The following is a 16,792-nucleotide window of genomic DNA, read 5'->3' on the forward strand; positions in this document are numbered from 1 at the left end:
CTCTAACCTGGAGAAGGTATTCACACGTCTATTCATTAGATTCAAACATACAACTCTTTTTTCCTGCACTGCAGAGTCCGGCTTGTTTCGTTTTGTTGTAAGACATCAGATTTAAAGAGACTGAAAGAGAGATGATAAGAATCAGCATCTCTTTAAAATATAAAGACAGAAAACGTGGATTTATTCATTTTGAAACAATTACATTTCTGTTTAATGCTCAGCTCTGCAGGTCGCATCGAGTGTTTGAAAGACTGTGCTGCTGCTTTAAAACAGAGCTCCATGTCTAACTAAAGAGCCTGCAGAGGGAGCAGAGGGGGACGGTGACCCTGCGGGTGAGTCAGAACTCCACTGTGAGGGCGAGGTGGGGATAAACACAAAGACTAAACCTTCAGAGTCCGAGCCAACATCACGTCTCTGAGGTTACAGACATATGAGTGTGTGATTTCTCACAGAGAGGTTTGAAATCCTCCAACAGGGTGAAACACAGCTCATTAAAACGGTACTGAATGTTAACTCCCGCAGACAGGAGGAGGTCGTCTGACGTTTAACTACAGACTCTTTCAGGTGAGAAGCAGACGGGTAGAGGGGGCGTTTGTCGTATCTGAACAGCTTCCTCCTCCCTTCAGCAGCGTCTCACTCTTTCTCTTTTCATTCTCTGTCTACATTATTCATTAACACTTCATGTATTTATTCTGCACCAACACAAACTCACTTCTGAAACCTTCTGCTCAGTGAACCTGAGCGTCTAACGGCTGCAGCCTCTTCTTCTGCAGTCTTGGTTGAACCTGCTGCAGAGACTTCAGCATCGCTGACGTACAGCACACAGACTGTGTAAGAGGAGGACGTAGCACCTGTGATTTCACCTGTTGAATTCTTGAGTTTGGCTTTTTGCCTATCGCCATCTTGTTTTTTTGGAGCCAGAAGTGACCATATTTGGATGAGAGGATGGAGAAGGTTACGTTCAGTGACTGAGTTAGCTCAGGGGACACCTAGCAGACAGCTAGCAGCTCCCACCTGTCACTCAAAGAGGCCACGCCCCTAATGCTGCATCACTTTAAGCCTTAATATAATGTAAACAGGTGAGCTGTATAAAGATTCTCCCCGTACACTTGTCATGAAGAGAGAAATGAGCTATAGAGACCCAAACTGTTTTTTGTACCAGGCTGTAAACATGTTTATTTCTGCTGTAAAGTTTAACATGGGGCTCTATGGGGACTGACTCACTGCTGGAGGCAGCCTCAAGTGGACACCAGAGGAACTGCAGCTTTGTAGTCCACTTCCAGCAGCTCTGCAGGTGCGTGACAGCAGCACATTTCTTCACAGATGTTTGAGCTAAGTGAAACAGCTATAGAGATGACACGATGTGGCACAGACAGCTTTTTCTTCTCCATCACCAACAGACTCAGTCTTTGTTTGTGACGGTCGAAGCTCCAAAATCTGCTTCAAAAACCTGTTCTTTGACCTGAAACATCACACAGGGGGGTGTTACTTGTCTGAACAGGATCAATACGTTTTCTTTTACTGTACAAAGTAAGTGATTAATTTCTTCACTTCTTCTCAGACGTCTTTAATAATTTCTCTCATCCTGGTGTGTGTGTGTGTGTGTGTGTGCCCGCCTTTAGGCCTTTATACGAAAACAGAGAGACTAGATGATGATGATGACATGAAACAAACGTCTCCTCACACACTGAACCAGAGACGATGCATCCTATAATCTGCCCTCAGCTTTAATGAAGCAGTTAAAGAAGTGTAACTGAACGAGGCGTGTAGAGATGTTCTCCTGTTTCATCAATACTCCTCGTCTGTTAATCTGGACTGCTGAGAAAGACAAAGAAAGATTCAGACAGACCTTCAAACATTCAGCCAAACAGGATGTATAAACAACCACAACAAAACAACACAAAGCCCCGCGGAGAGGCAGAGCCACAGCAGGCCACACTCCAGAAGCCTCTTCAGATCATGACTGGGGTTTTAAGCAGCTAAGACCATGTGCACGTCACTGAGCACTCACCTGGGAAGAGCTGGGAGACACAACAGGAGGGGAAAGGGACAAACTGTGCAGGGACACACAGCTGATCAGTGTTCGATTAACTGCTCAAGTCGCTCTGCAGGTTTCATACCCGAAGAAGGCACTGTGTCTTCTGCTATACAGTCCTCCTCTCATCCCTCTAAGTGCTGCAACTAACAATCATTGTCTTTATTGATCATTCTGCTTATTATGAACCTGCTGAATGTTAACTAGTAACTATCCAGTCTGAGTCAGCGTGTCATTGTCAGCGTGATCAGCGTGGTCAGTGTGAATCAGCCTGAATCTGCCTGAATCAGCCTGAATCACTGTGAATCTGCCTGAATTAGCCTGAATCAGCCTGAATCACTGTGAATCAGCCTGAATCACTGTGAATCACTGTGAATCACTGTGAATCACTGTGAATTAGCCTGAATCAGCCTGAATCACTGTGAATCAGCCTGAATCTGCCTGAATCACTGTGAATCAGCCTGATTCACACACTGGGGCGGCTTTGCGTTGCTCGATCCAATATAAAAATATAAAATGACACAGGCTGCATGACAGCAGAGCTTCGTTACGGCGCTGAGGCGGAAGCGCAGTGTAAAAAGGGCTGATGTCTCTGTGGCTCCGTCCTGTAGCAGCTACACCGTGTTGATCTCGACCGTCTGAGCCACTGAGCAGACTCCGCCTCCCTCCTCCTGCAGGATCAGCAGCTCTCCTACTGCCTGATGCCCATGGACCACTATGCACTGCTCCGCCCCCTCTGAAATCACCACCTCCACCAGCTCCGGCCCTGCCCCCACAGGCATCAAGTTCTCTGAGGGGAGGAGCAGAGGGGCGGAGCTCTGAGCGGGCAGGTCGTCTGATTGGACGTACACGATGGCGTGTGGGAATTCACCTGAGGACTCCTCACCTCCTCCACTCTCCTCCTCCTTTCCTTGCACCCTTTTCCTCTTCACCTGCCCTGCCTCCTTCTCTCTTTCCCCCGCAGGGAGCGAGTACTTCCTGGGTCGGCCTCTCATCGGCTTCAGGTGACCGGAGCGTGAAGATGACAGCTCATTATCAGCCTCTTTCTTGCTGCTGTCTTTCTCCTCTCTGTGTCCTCCGTGTGAATCCGCCTCCTTCCCCTCCTCCTGAGCTCCTCCCTGTGACTCCACCCCCTCCTCCGTGGCTCCTCCCTCTGCCTGGTGCTGAGCCTGGTGTCTGAGCAGACTCTGTCTCACGGTGTAGGAGGCTCCACAGTGGCAGCTGAACGGCTTCTCTGTCCCGTGAGACGACTTGACGTGTCTCCTCAGCTTGGTGGCCAACGTGTAGCCTGAGAGGAGAAACACAGACATCTGTGAACTACATGAAAAATATTCTGAATATGTTCAGTGACAGATGAAATTAGGAAAGCAAACCTATAAGAGAACTCTTTACACGACAGACATTGAAAGCCTTCTCTTCGATGTCCTCAGTGTTTTAAAGTAAAGCTTTGGGCAGTTCTTTTTCTTCTTTGTCTCTGATTGGTCTTGGATTAAAGCGTTTGTGCAGCTGTGACACTCACTGAACTCAAGGTGGCGCTGGAACAAACAAGTTTATGTTAAAATTCAGATCCTCTACATTTGTGTGTATTTTTGCTGCGATGGTCTCCTGATTTCCCCTGATTTACTGAAATCACAAAGTGTTTGGTGACTCGTCCCTGAACGCAGTCAGGATCATCTTCAGGTTAACTGAAGCAAAGAAAGAAATGTCAATAAATCAGCAGTTTGATTAAACAAGCTGATCGATATGTCTCTACTCTGATATAAATCGATCAGCTTGTTTAATTTAAACGGCTGATTTATTGACATTTACTGACGTCTGTCATCTGAAACTCGTCTTCACTGAAGGTCACGAGCTGAAGGGTCACTTAGAGTAAAACCTGTAACCTGTTCGTCTCTTCTTCCTGCACACGATGATTCTCAACATGTTTCTAAAGGTTTGAACAGAAAACAAAGTAATTATGTCGTTTCATTTCTTCTGTCCTGTTACAGCTGCCTTTAATCTATTTATTGTACTAACTACTTTAATCACATATCACTGCGCTGTCACTGTTCTGATCTCCTCGTTTTTTTAATAACTGGTTTTAATCAGTTTGAAATGTTTCGTTCACTCTGTCGTGAAGCTGCGGACGTCCTGTGTGACGCGCTCTGAGCTGGTTGCTGAAATGTGTTTATAAATAAACATCAATAAAGTTTCCTTCTTTAAACTGACTCTGTAGTTTTGAAGAAAAAAAGAGTATGATGCAGCAGGATGGTGTGTGTGTGTGTGTGTGTGTGTGTGAGTGTGTGTGTGTGTGTTTACTGTGAAGGACAACAGTGATGTGTTTTATCCATACTGGAGCTGTGTGACACAGAGGAAGCAGAATACCAGGCTGTGATTCACACACAAACATCAATGTATGAATGTTTCTGTGTAAATAAACGTCCCACTAACGGTGACATGTTAGTATTCAGTCCTGGCGTCTCAAGATGGCGGCTTAAAGGGAAGTTGTGTTTTGTGGAGCAGGTGCACCGTTTCGATAACTTCTACATTATAAACTTCAAAACTTACTCTTAAACTTCATTGGAAGACATCACAACATTCAATGAGTACTAATTACTACTTTTTAAGGCACTCAAGCAACAAATCACAGAGAAAGCTTCAAGATATGGACATGCTGGATCGTCCTCTTAGCCAACAAGCTAGCGAGGGCTGTCCCTTATCCCCTCTTCTTTTTGCTCTATCTATAGAGCCATTGGCCAAAGCCGTTAGGACAGACCCAGAGATACAAGGTTTAATAACTGCGGAAAAACAACACAAAATTGCTCTTTACGCAGATGATGTCTTGATCTTAATGACCAAGCCTGAAGTCTCTGTGCCTGCACTTATTGAAGTTATTGGTCGGTTTACTGCCTTTGCAGGATATAAAATAAATTACAACAAACCTGAGGCGATGCCTCTGGGCAGCCTCAAGAATGTACCTTTAACTCCCTCCCCATCCCTTTTAAATGGTCTGAGACAGGTTTCACATATTTGGGCATATATATATATATCACCTACCCTTGATCAAATGTACAAAAATAACTTTCCCCTGTTTGAACGCATCAGACTAGATTTGGACAGATGGAATGCCCTTCCCATCTCTTGGTTGGGACGGGTTGCTCCTTAAAAATGAACATTCTTCTTAGGTTACTTTATCCAATTCAGATGATTCCAATTCTTTTTCCACACAAAGCCATTAAAATTCTGAATAGCTGCTTCTGTTCCTTTAAATGGTCTAGGAAGAAGGCGCGTATCATCATGGCAACACTTTGTCTGTCTCCGAGGGCGGTCTTGACCTCCCGAACATCAGGAAATATCAACTTAGTGCTCACCTACATTTTATAGCTGACTGGGTGTGTAATGACCCATTGTCTCAATGGTTGGATACAGAAAAGTCCATGTCAAAATTTCCACTGCCGAACTTGTTGTTTCTTAAAAGGCCTCAGTCTCTTAAGAGCTCATGTAACAATCCCATCACTGTCTACACCATTAAGGCCTGGTGGATCATTAGATCCAAAACTACATCCGTCTTCACTCCCATTTGTGATAACCCTGATTTTATACCTGGAACTACTGACCCTGGCTTTTGGGCTTGGGCAGCTAAAGGGCTATGTAACCTGTATAATTTATTTGATGTACCTGCTTTTATGTCCTTCAGTCAACTGTCTGAAAAATACTGCATCCCTAAACAGGATTTTTTTCTCTACCTACAGGTTAGGAATTACGTCTGGAAGGACACTCCACTTCCCACCAGTCAAAGTATTTCTTGTGTAGAGAGGCAGGTTTTTCTACAACAGTTGAGTACCTCTACGAGGACTTTCTATAGCTTGCTAAAAGAGTATGACACTACAGGGACACTTTGTGTGAAGGAAACACGTAAAAAGAACTTAATATAGAGATAACAGATGATGACTGGTCTAATGCCTGGAAGTGCGCCCGAACCCTGAGTGTCTGTAACAGAGTCAAATCAGTTCAACTTTAGATTTTACATCGGGCATACATCTCCCCCTCTCACAGAGTAAGTTCAATGCGGGCCTCGCTCCGGTCTCACCCATCGCCTGTGGTATTGCAGTAAAATACACAGGTTTTGGGAGACTATAGCTAAAGAGATTAACTACATCTTGCCAACTGACCTAAATACTGACCCTCGAAGTTTGCTACTCGGGATTCCGAGCAGACCTACTACTGATAAATATAAGGCAAAGCTATATGGTATGTTGACGTTTTGTGCACGCAAGTGTATTCTTTTAAACCGGATCTCTGAGAAGGCCCCATCCAAAACTGGTGGCAGAACACTATTATCCAGTATGTGTCTCTGGACTATTTTTGACGTGCGTGGTCCAGTCTAAGACCCAAGGCTACCGCAGAATTTGGGAACCTTTCCTTTCGTATATGGGCCTCGATATTTCTGTTATTATCTCCAGGGGCTACACTTGAGCCCTATTTACCTTGTTTGCTTGTTTTTATCTTGTACCTGTGCCCTGCCTGTGCTGATGTTTGGGAGCCGAGTTGTGTGTTTTTTTTGTCCAGTGTAATGTAACGGATCTCTGTTTTTCTTTTGCTCTTTCTTTCTTTCTTTTATGTTGTGTATTTGTGATGTTTATGCAAAAAAAGAAAATCAATAAATATATTGTTAAAAAAAAAAAGTATTCACTCTTGTCATCTCGCCTCTCAGAGACAGTAACATAAAACATGCTGTCAGTCAGTTACCCTCACTTACTGACTAAAAAGTACGTTTTGGTAACTTAACACGGGACAGTGTTCGATGTGAGGACTGATACTTGGTTAAGGTAAGGACCCTCCCACTTTGAGACAGTGGCTGGAAATTGTTGAGATATACGACATGGAAAGACTCACATGTACTGAGAATTCAACAAGCAGAGTCATGAAGGAACGGGACAAATGGACTGTCTACAAAGCCTCTCACAAGTACCTCACTGACATGAGCCGTGTTTCATGTATATGTTTATGGTATATGTTTAAATGTACAGTACTGTATATCTAACGGGTTTGTTTAATTGTCTCCCTAACGAAGAATAATTAAAAAAGTTTTGAGTTGATGAATAATTGAGAGGCTGATCTCAGCACTAAAGTTTGTAGAGTTTAATAAACAGCAAGACTGAAGAGCAGGCTGTGTGTGTGTGTGTGTGTGTGTGTGTGTGTGTGTGTGTTTCAGCTGCAGGATTATCCCTCTGAAAACCTCTCCTCATTCTTCAATAAGACACCTGAATAATAGAAAACCTCAGGAGCATTCAGGAGCAGTGTGACCGAAGTCTCAGAACATGAGCATCTCACCTTCATGTGTCCAGAGACCTGAATCAAACTGAACATGTTGTTCTGTGACTTCTTCGTGTCTTAAAGAGCCTCTGTGTGCTGACAGTTCACAGAAATGACTTCATAAGAGAATGATGTGTCAGTTTAGTGTGTAGTGTTAGTTATTCCACCCTGCTGTGCTTCCCTCAGGCAGTCAAACATCCATGAATAAGAGTAAAGTTACTACATGTAGCCTGGTAAAGCTCTCTGCCCCCCCGTGAAACAGCCTGTAGAGTGGACCGAGCGTCCCACACGGAGGGAAACCAGGCCGAACCTCCTCCTGGATTTATTATCACATCAGAGGACGAGGCATTTTTTCCCTACACGGACGTTTCATTCTGACCTTTCCCACAGACGGGGCAGCGGTGCGGTCTCTCTCCAGTGTGCAGCCTCTCGTGGGACTTCAGGCTGTGGGGGTCCCTCAGAGACTTCCCACAGTAGCTGCAGAGGAAGCCCCCCCCCGTGTGGGACAACATGTGCCGACGCAGCTCCGGCCTCTGAGAGAAGCTCTGACCACACTCAGTGCACGGGTACGGCTTCTCCCCACTGTGGATCCTCAGGTGGGAGTCCAGGTTACCTGACAGACAGGCAGACAGACAGAGGACAGAGAGACATACAGACAGACAGACAGACAGACAGACAGACAGGCAGATAAACAAGCAAAGGACAGAGAGACAGACAGACAGACAGACAGACAGGCAGGCAGACAGGCAGATAAACAAGCAAAGGACAGAGAGACAGACAGACAGACAGACAGGCAGACAGGCAGATACACAAGCAAAGGACAGACAGACAGACAGGCAGACAGGCAGATACACAAGCAAAGGACAGACAGACAGACAGACAGACAGGCAGACAGGCAGATACACAAGCAAAGGACAGACAGACAGACAGGCAGATACACAAGCAAAGGACAGACAGACAGACAGGCAGACAGGCAGATACACAAGCAAAGGACAGACAGAAAGACAGGCAGACAGACAGACAGGCAGACAGGCAGACAGGCAGATACACAAGCAAAGGACAGACAGACAGACAGGCAGACAGACAGACAGGCAGATAAAGCGGTGCTGTTATTTTGTCAAACAGAAACATAAATACATAAATCGGGGGGGGGGGGTGTTATCGGCTAACACTAGCTTGGTTAGCAAGGTGCATCTGTAAGTCACGGTAACTGTGATATTAAATGGAATGCTAATTGTAGCTAGCTTCAAACAGGCTTCAAAGAAGACTCCTCAGTGTCTTTTACAACAACTGAATGCTTTACAGCAGGGGTTCCCAACCCCTGGACCGCGGACCGGTACCGGGCCATGGGTAGTTCAGTACTGGGCCGCAAAACCCATCAGGTGTCCGTGACATTCCAAACATTCGCAGAGTCAGAACCGACGAATGGGCTGTGTGAAGTGTGCACCCACACAGGGCCTCACGCCTCTAAAGACGCTTCAAAAGTCGCCCAATTCAGCTGGAAAAAGCGCAGACCTGGCAACCCTGGCTCTGCATCCCAGGAAACTTTGATCATGAAGCCTGATGCTCCTCCACAGCTCTGTGTTAATCAGTGAAATATATGAACTACACAGCATGTGGACATGTGACAGCCTGCAGAGACAAAGTTTATTTAACTGTGCGCAGAGATACGAACGGATCGCAACGTTATTGATTCAGGTATGAGCATCAAACACACACAGGTCTGCGTCATATCTGCTCCTCTCCTAACGTCTGTCTCCTCCCCGGTCGGCGTGATAACTCTGATAAACTCTGCGTCGATCACCTCCGGCTCATCTCAGTCACAGCGCGTGAAGAGATATTTTATCCTTTATAAAGGTTTTCACGGAAATAAGGGACCGATCGCGGCCCTATAATTCAGGCGCAGAGCCTGAAACACACAGATCAGTCACTGCGCTGCATGATTACAAACTGCTCACTGCTGGATCACACTGTGGATCATCTGTCTCTCACACTGCCGTCCCTCTTGTCGGCTCGCCCTGTATTAAAAACTTAGATGCAGTCTCCTTACTGAATACATACGGACACGATCTGCCTGTGTTTCTGTGCGTGTGACCGTAATTTATTTTATTTATTTATGCACATGCGTGTCAACACCCCCCCGTCAAAAATGTTTTTGCTACCGTCTGGTTTCCGGAGCAAAAAAAGTTCAGCATCTAATTTTGTTTTTTTTAAATATTTTTGAAGGATTTCAAACCCAACTCTTTTAAGTCTGTTAAAATCACGTCCATCTATCAGACTCTGTGTTGCTCTCATCAGCCAGGAGCTCAGTGCATCCTGAAGGTCAGAAACACCTGTCTGTTAATCGGCATGAAGCAGCTCCAGGATCAGACTCGTGACCTGTTACCTTTCTGACTGAAGCTCCTCCCACAGTGCTGACAGGTGTGAGGTTTCTCCCCCGTGTGCAGCTTCATGTGGTTCCTCAGAGAGCCGGCGTTAGCCAGCAGCTTGGGACAGAGCGGACACTGAACCTGAAGGAGGAAACAACACCACACAGTTAAAAACATAAAGCTCAGACTGTTGATCAGGGTGAAATAACTGATACAAGAAGACTTTGGGGAAATATCTGAGGAGAAAGTGAAGCAACAGTCTAGAAATGAGTAACAGACCCCTGCTGATGATGCAGCTCTGAACACAGACTGTACAGGAACACTTGTGTCAGTCTGGTAGCACAGAGAAGACGACACACAGACACTTCATGTGTCGTCCTCACACACATGAAGTTAAAGACTGAACAGAACAGAGAGGACTGTGGTAGCCTTTATACTCTGACTTTAAAGGAAACCTAAAACTCGTGATGTCCTTAGAGCTCAAACGATTAATCCATCACTTGATCCAAAGAAAATTATGAGCCATTTTAAAAGTATAGTTTGCCGACACATTGCAGCAGATGCACCTCCACCTGTAGACCTCTGGTATGATGTGACACCATCTGAAGGACTGTGCAGAGGTACCGCAGGGAACCTTTACCACTGTAACCCCCCCCTACCTTTGGAGTCTGGGTGTAGACCACTCTGCTGCAGTGCAGGAGGCGGTGTATGCGCAGAGAGGGCCGGCGTGCGAAGGCCTTCCCACAGTGCTGGCAGACATACGGTCTCTCCCCCGTGTGCAGCACCAGGTGCTCCTTCAGGTCGCGCTTCAGGCCGTACGTCTTCTCACAGTGAGGGCAGCAGAAGGGACGCTCCCCCCGGTGATTCATCTGCAATAACAGCATCATCATCAGAGACATAAAGCTTATTATTAGCACAACTGTTGTCTCCATTCACTGTGTTCGGGGTAAATTGCTGCTCTGCATGATGACGCAGCTCGTGACCATCACGGAGCAGTAAAAGAAGAAGAGCTGCTCGCTACACGCACGCTGGTTAAAAACAGACTCAGTGACGTGTGTTTTTCTGAGACGTGTTTTTATCCTGCAGATAAATGAGCACAGAACTCTGAGAGCAGGGAGAGGAGAGGAGAGGAGAGGAGAGGAGAGGAGGAGAGGAGAGGAGAGGAGAGAAATATAATCTGATAACATCAGAGTAAATGTCGGCCGATCAATAACCTGAAATGTCAGCACATAAATACGATTGTGTTCATTTCATAAAGGGTCTGTATTACGGCGTGTTGAGCAGAGCAGCGACACATGAAGTCTGTTTATGTTTAGAACAGGTGGAGGAGTACACAGGTACACAGGTACGTCAAGCTGAAGCTCTCTGCAGATGTGTAGCTCCTCCCCCCCTTCCCCCATACCTGGTGAGCTCTGAAGCTTTCTGCAGACGTGTAGCTCCTCCCACACTCCTGACAGCTGAACGGTTTCTCCTCCGTGTGGCTGAACTGATGCTTCTTTAAATGTCCCATCTGGAAGAACTTCTTCCCACAGCTGGAGCACCTGTACCTCCTCTCTCTGACACCTGCAGGACAGGTGAGAGTTGCCCCCCGCCCACTCTCTGCTGCAACCTCCTCAGTATCTGGGAGGGACGTCTTCACAGAGACCTTCTTCTCTGTCTGTGTGGGGGGGTCAGAGGGGTCGGGGGGGTTAGCGGGCGGTTTGACCCGCCCCGTGAGGCAGTGAACGCGTCGCGGTTTAGCAGCCAGGCGGGAGCTGCAGCGGACAGGAGGAGGTGCAAGGAGGCTGCAGGAGGCTGAAGGTGTACAGTTACTTCCTGTTCTGGGAGGGGCACTTCCTGTTGTGTCCACATGTGAAATATCATCATTATTATTACTGCAGGTGTTGACTGTTTCTGTCCTCCTCCTGTCTGTGTTTGTGTGACTCCTCCTGATGCATCTGTTTGGTTTTCTCTGATGTTCTTCCTCCCCCTCCAGTGCTTCCTCCTGTTGGTCCTCCTCCTCCTCCAGTGCTTCCTCCTGTTGGTCCTCCTCCTCCTCCAGTGCTTTCTCCTGTTGGTCCTCCTCCTCCTCCCCCTCCTCCTCCTCCTCCAGTTCTTCCTCCAGTTCTTCCTCCTGTTGGTCCTCCTCCTCCTCGTCCAGTGCCTCCTCCTGTTGGTCCTCCTCCTCCTCCTCCTGATGGACAGATGTGTTGACAGTCTCTGGGTCTTCTTCCTGCTGCTCTTTAACAGTCCAACAAAAACAGATGTTAAAGCAGAGAGTCTGATGACTGAGAGAAAATTGATCTGCAACAGTTTTAATGAATGATGCAAAAATAATAAATATATGAGACTTGAAATGTTCAGATCCACACACCAAACAGCTCCTGTTTAAAGGAGCTTATTTACCGTTGATGGATTGTGTGGAGGAGTTTAAGGATCAAGCAGAAAGAAAAATTATGACAATAAATCCAGAATGTTGACATTAAAGATTTTGGTCCAGTAAAGTATAAACACTGATATTCTGTATGTTCATCTGCACTAACAGTACTGAGGGAGACTGTTGTTCTTTCTCTCACTTCCTAATATTTAATCTGTCCTGTTTTTATTTCCTCCTTCATCAGAGCTCTCATCCCCTCATCTAATCTCTTCGACCACGCAGCGTGCTCTCCCTGCAGGCTGCTTTACGTCTTCTCATCCTCCGCTCAGTCTTTTAATTGTTTGGGAGGTTCAGTCGTGATTTATGGAGCTGATCACACACAGGTTAATAAGACCTCCTCTGAGTGCATGAAGGTCTCTTTAATGTCTCATTAATCACAGAACATAACTGCTCCAGGATCCACAGATAATACAGGAGGAGCAGAGAGAGCATCACTATTATTACGCATGCTTTTTATTCTGCTGCTCTGATGTGTTTGTGTCCTCAGTGATTCATCCTCTCATCAGTCCTCTGAACATCTCATTACTGAGGCTCTGAATAAAACTGGTGTCAGGGATGTTTCATTAGAAGCCTTTGTCTTTTCATACAGACCATTTATTTTATGTTTTAATAAGTCTTTATAATCCGGGGATTTCATACCGACTCAGGTCTCATCTTTCAGTCTCACATCAACAAGGAAGTGAAAACATGAGAAACAGAGACGAAGAAAGGTCATTAAAAAGTGCTGAAGAACTGATTTATGAGACTTCGGCTCTTTGGAGACTGTGCAGCTGTGCCTGGACTTCCTGTTACATTTAGAGCTCATTTTAAGCTCCTCCCCCTTTTTTATAAAGCCTGTAAGGGGCTACGACCGAGCTACTTGCTAACGTCTTGTTAGCCTTTTGCCTTCAGGGACACTGAGATCATCTGCTGCAGGTTTATTGGAGGTTCACAGAAACAGCTGAAAGAAAAACAGGATTCAGTCTCAAGGCTGAAAAACTCACTTCCTGTTGATAACAGGAAGCAGCTCGATTCAAGCTTTAAAAATAAGATAAATCTCTTTATTTAGCATTTAGCTAGCTGTGACTCTCCTGTTACAGGCTAATTCAAACTTTCTTTGCACTGCTGCACCTCTTTAAAATGTTGTATTTCACTTGATTTTACACCATAAAAGTTGCTGTTCAGATAAACTGTGCTCTTGTTAGAAGCCTGGATGTACAGTGAGGTCCTCTGGGGTCAGTGTGGGTGTACTGACGTCCTCTGAGTGGAGGTAACGTCCCTCTGGCTCCTCCAGGTGGACGGTGAGAGCTAAATGGACTGAAGCACCAACAGCAGCCTGAAGACAACAATCAGGGTCATACCACCTGACTGTTATCTGTGTGTGTGTGTGTGTGTGTGTGTGTGCGTGTGTGCGTGTGCGTGTGCGTGTGTGGACAGTGTTTACCTGTGTGTGCAGCCTCCTGTGCGTCAGGTGTGTCTCTCCTCTGACCTTTCCCCTCAGTGTCTCTGCACAGCAGCAGCTCCGTTCCCGGCTGGATGTCCCGACACACACTCACACAAACCTCTCCACACACATGCTGCAGGGCCACGTTCTGCAGGGCTCTGCTCTGCACCTGGCAGGCGAAGCTGAGGGAAAAGCACAAACAGAGGGATGTTATACTGAATCTGTAAATGCTCCACGCCTGCACGTCTCTGACTGCCTGACCTTCAGACTTCACACGAAACCTGTGCTAGAACGAGCTTCATGACTGAGAGGCTTCAGACGTGGAGCCTTCAGACGTGGAGCTTCATGACTGAGAGGCTTCAGACGTGGAGCTTCATGACTGAGAGGCTTCAGACGTGGAGCTTCATGACTGAGAGGCTTCAGACGTGGAGCCTTCAGACGTGGAGCTTCATGACTGAGAGGCTTCAGACGTGGAGCTTCATGACTGAGAGGCTTCAGACGTGGAGCTTCATGACTGAGAGGCTTCAGACGTGGAGCCTTCAGACGTGGAGCTTCATGACTGAGAGGCTTCAGACGTGGAGCCTTCAGACGTGGAGCTTCATGACTGAGAGGCTTCAGACGTGGAGCCTTCAGACGTGGAGCTTCATGACTGAGAGGCTTCAGACGTGGAGCTTCATGACAGCTCTGCAGCTTTGCAGCTCGTCACACAAAGCTCTGTGGTAGGAAGCCATCATTTCCAGTTTCACTCTCCAGGAGGAAAATATTCAGGATTTTAATGAGACTCTGAGCAGGAGCAGGAGGAGGCACTTCATAGATACAGCCAGAGGCAGGAGCCAGTGCACACACGCACGCACACACACACAGATCACACACACACACGCCCTCTCATCCCACCTTACCTCGACCCTTTAGCACATTCCATATAACCTCCCTTCATACCGTTACAGTCTTGTTAGTGGAATCTTATTAAAGCAGGGAGTTTCACACAGACCATCATCTGTGACAACTCCCTGAGATTTTAAACACAGGGATGTTTCATACACTGAGCTGAAGCCTGCTGAGGTTAGAACAAACTGCATGTTAGCTCTAAGATTCAAAATGTGTTTGGTTGGACAAAGAAGACGATAAAGTCTTCATCTGTCGAAGTGCTGCTGGACGGTGAAATCAGCAGGGACAACACTGGAGATGAGCCGAGTAAATTACAGCGATCCTGTTGTTCGCTCTGAGTGAAAGGTGTGAACTCACCTAATCCAGACGGCGCTCTGAATGAAAGCTTCTTTATCTGCTGACATCTCCATCAGAGCCTGAAACACACATGTCCACACCAGAAACTCTATGTTAAGCCACCTTAAAGGGACAGTTGAGATCTATCAGCAGTCATCTACAGTAGATGATGTCAGCACGGCTCCTGTTTTGAGAAGCCGGCCGGAGTACAAACACTGAAGCTGAGCTCTGAACCTCCGTGGGCAGAGTGGTGGAGCCGTGCTGACCGTCACTTTTACTCACAGACCATCGAGTTACAAAGCTAATGTTAGCACCCTTTAACCCTGAGCAGGTCTTCTTCTTTTATATTAGTGTTCATAACAGTGATGGCTGCTGTGACTGCCTCACAGTGCTTCATGAGCTGATGGGTGGGTAGTGCTTTGAATGTGTGTTGATTGCAGGGCTCTGTTTAATCACACTGGGTTCGTCGTTCTTTCTGTCTCTGAATCCCCCCCTCACGTTCAGTAGAAATCTTTGTGTAGATGATATCGGGTTCTTCATGATCTCCCCTCAGGGTCGACATTTAATCAGAGAGCGGCTCCTCTGTCTGCAGCCGAGCAGAGAGGATTCAAACTGAACTTTCTGATGGAGAATCTGAAGCAGGTCTGATGTAACTCATTTTGAATATTAGATTAAATCATGATTATGTTCACGTGTCTTTGTTATTAAGGAACCTGTTGAGACATTCTGACTCTAAATGAATCATTTGTATTCCTATAAGCACAGTGCTCATGCTGTGTGTTTGAGTCTGACAGTTGTGATTTCGGTTAATGTGAGTCCTGATTCTGTCCATAGACTGCATAAAAAGATGGCCGACATGACAGCTCCCTAACAGTGAAGCCAAACCCTCTCTGTCGCCCCCTGCTGACTGGCTGCAGGATAGCTCATAAAGCCCGCCTCCTCCATGTTAGCAGATGGGACATAAGTCAAACTATAAAATCAAAATACACGTCAAATACATTTTTCTGAAACATGGTTTCTGTCATTATAGTTAGTTCTTATCCTGCTGATTTATGTCACAGTGTTCATTTTTCTGACAAGTTTACTTTTTATTAGTTATTTGATGCTGTCAAAATGATGATTGACAGCTCTGTTGACAAATTATGCTCCTGCAGCCGATCAGTTCCGGGTGAGCAGAGCGGAGGACGATCTGCGAGAGGAAACGTAACTAAAACAATCACTACAGTCATTGAAGTTTCCATACCTGTGAACTTTAACCTCAGACCAACACAAGAAGCTGTTCTGCTGTTAAACACGCCGGCGCGCGGGATCCTTGCTGTTGTTTCGGTAAGTTAAGTGTGTGTTTGGGTTAGCGGAAGTGGCTACGGCCGCTTCACTCGCCGATCTCTACTGCGCAGACTCTGGCTCCGTATGACGTCACCATTGCAAGATGGCAGCGCCTATCACAGGGGCTATTTTGGCATCAATTTCGTACAATGGGAGCAGATGGAGACCGTCGTCCATCTATACATACAGTCATTGGTTCAGACCCACACAGATGATAATTGAAGGTTCCTGTTCAGACTATATTTAACTTCTGGAGCATCATTCTTTCTCACTGAACGCTGCACAATTACAGACATTTATAAAAAAGAACATCTGCATTGAAGAAAAGCACGCACAGAGTAACTGTATTATCTTATGCACTCATGACGACAGCAGCTCATACTGCACTTTAGGTAGATACATTTAAAGAACATGCACTTAATGAGCCTCTGAGTGTCAGCTGCATCATCGAGAGACAAAGTCGAGAGACTTTGGAGTTCCACTTCTGTAACACAAACTAGATCCTGGTTCCCTGCAAAAGGTCTTTATTTTATCCCTGTTCGCATGGTTACAGTTTTTCTTTTATCTTATCACATTAAATGTATTCTGTATTCTGCGATGCATGAATGAATAAACTGCCTTCTTTGTTTTACATTAGAAGTAAAAAAAAAAACTTCTTTTAAGTTTAGTTTAGTGTTCCACATTGAGTAGAATAAAAACAAAAC

General features: G+C 46.1%; 1 protein-coding gene across 1 annotated transcript in view; it reads right to left on the bottom strand.

Annotated features, from left to right (window-relative positions):
- Positions 1-2,529: 2,529 nt before the first annotated feature.
- The window catches only part of znf408 (zinc finger protein 408), a 15,470-nt gene continuing 1,207 nt past the window's right edge, over positions 2,530-16,792 (bottom strand). Inside the window, exons 3-9 of the mRNA XM_069679246.1 lie at positions 14,784-14,842; positions 13,539-13,720; positions 11,102-11,919; positions 10,359-10,568; positions 9,717-9,840; positions 7,710-7,943; positions 2,530-3,323 (exon numbers count right to left, since the gene is read on the bottom strand). Of these exons, the coding sequence (XP_069535347.1) occupies positions 2,650-3,323; positions 7,710-7,943; positions 9,717-9,840; positions 10,359-10,568; positions 11,102-11,919; positions 13,539-13,720; positions 14,784-14,842 (2,301 nt within the window). The 3' untranslated portion in view covers positions 2,530-2,649. The remainder of the gene's footprint in view (positions 3,324-7,709; positions 7,944-9,716; positions 9,841-10,358; positions 10,569-11,101; positions 11,920-13,538; positions 13,721-14,783; positions 14,843-16,792) is intronic.

Source organism: Semicossyphus pulcher, unplaced genomic scaffold, assembly GCF_022749685.1.
Source record: "Semicossyphus pulcher isolate SPU_LCO1_2020_fin unplaced genomic scaffold, fSemPul1.0.p SCAF_38, whole genome shotgun sequence".
Taxonomy (NCBI): Eukaryota; Metazoa; Chordata; class Actinopteri; order Labriformes; family Labridae; genus Semicossyphus; species Semicossyphus pulcher.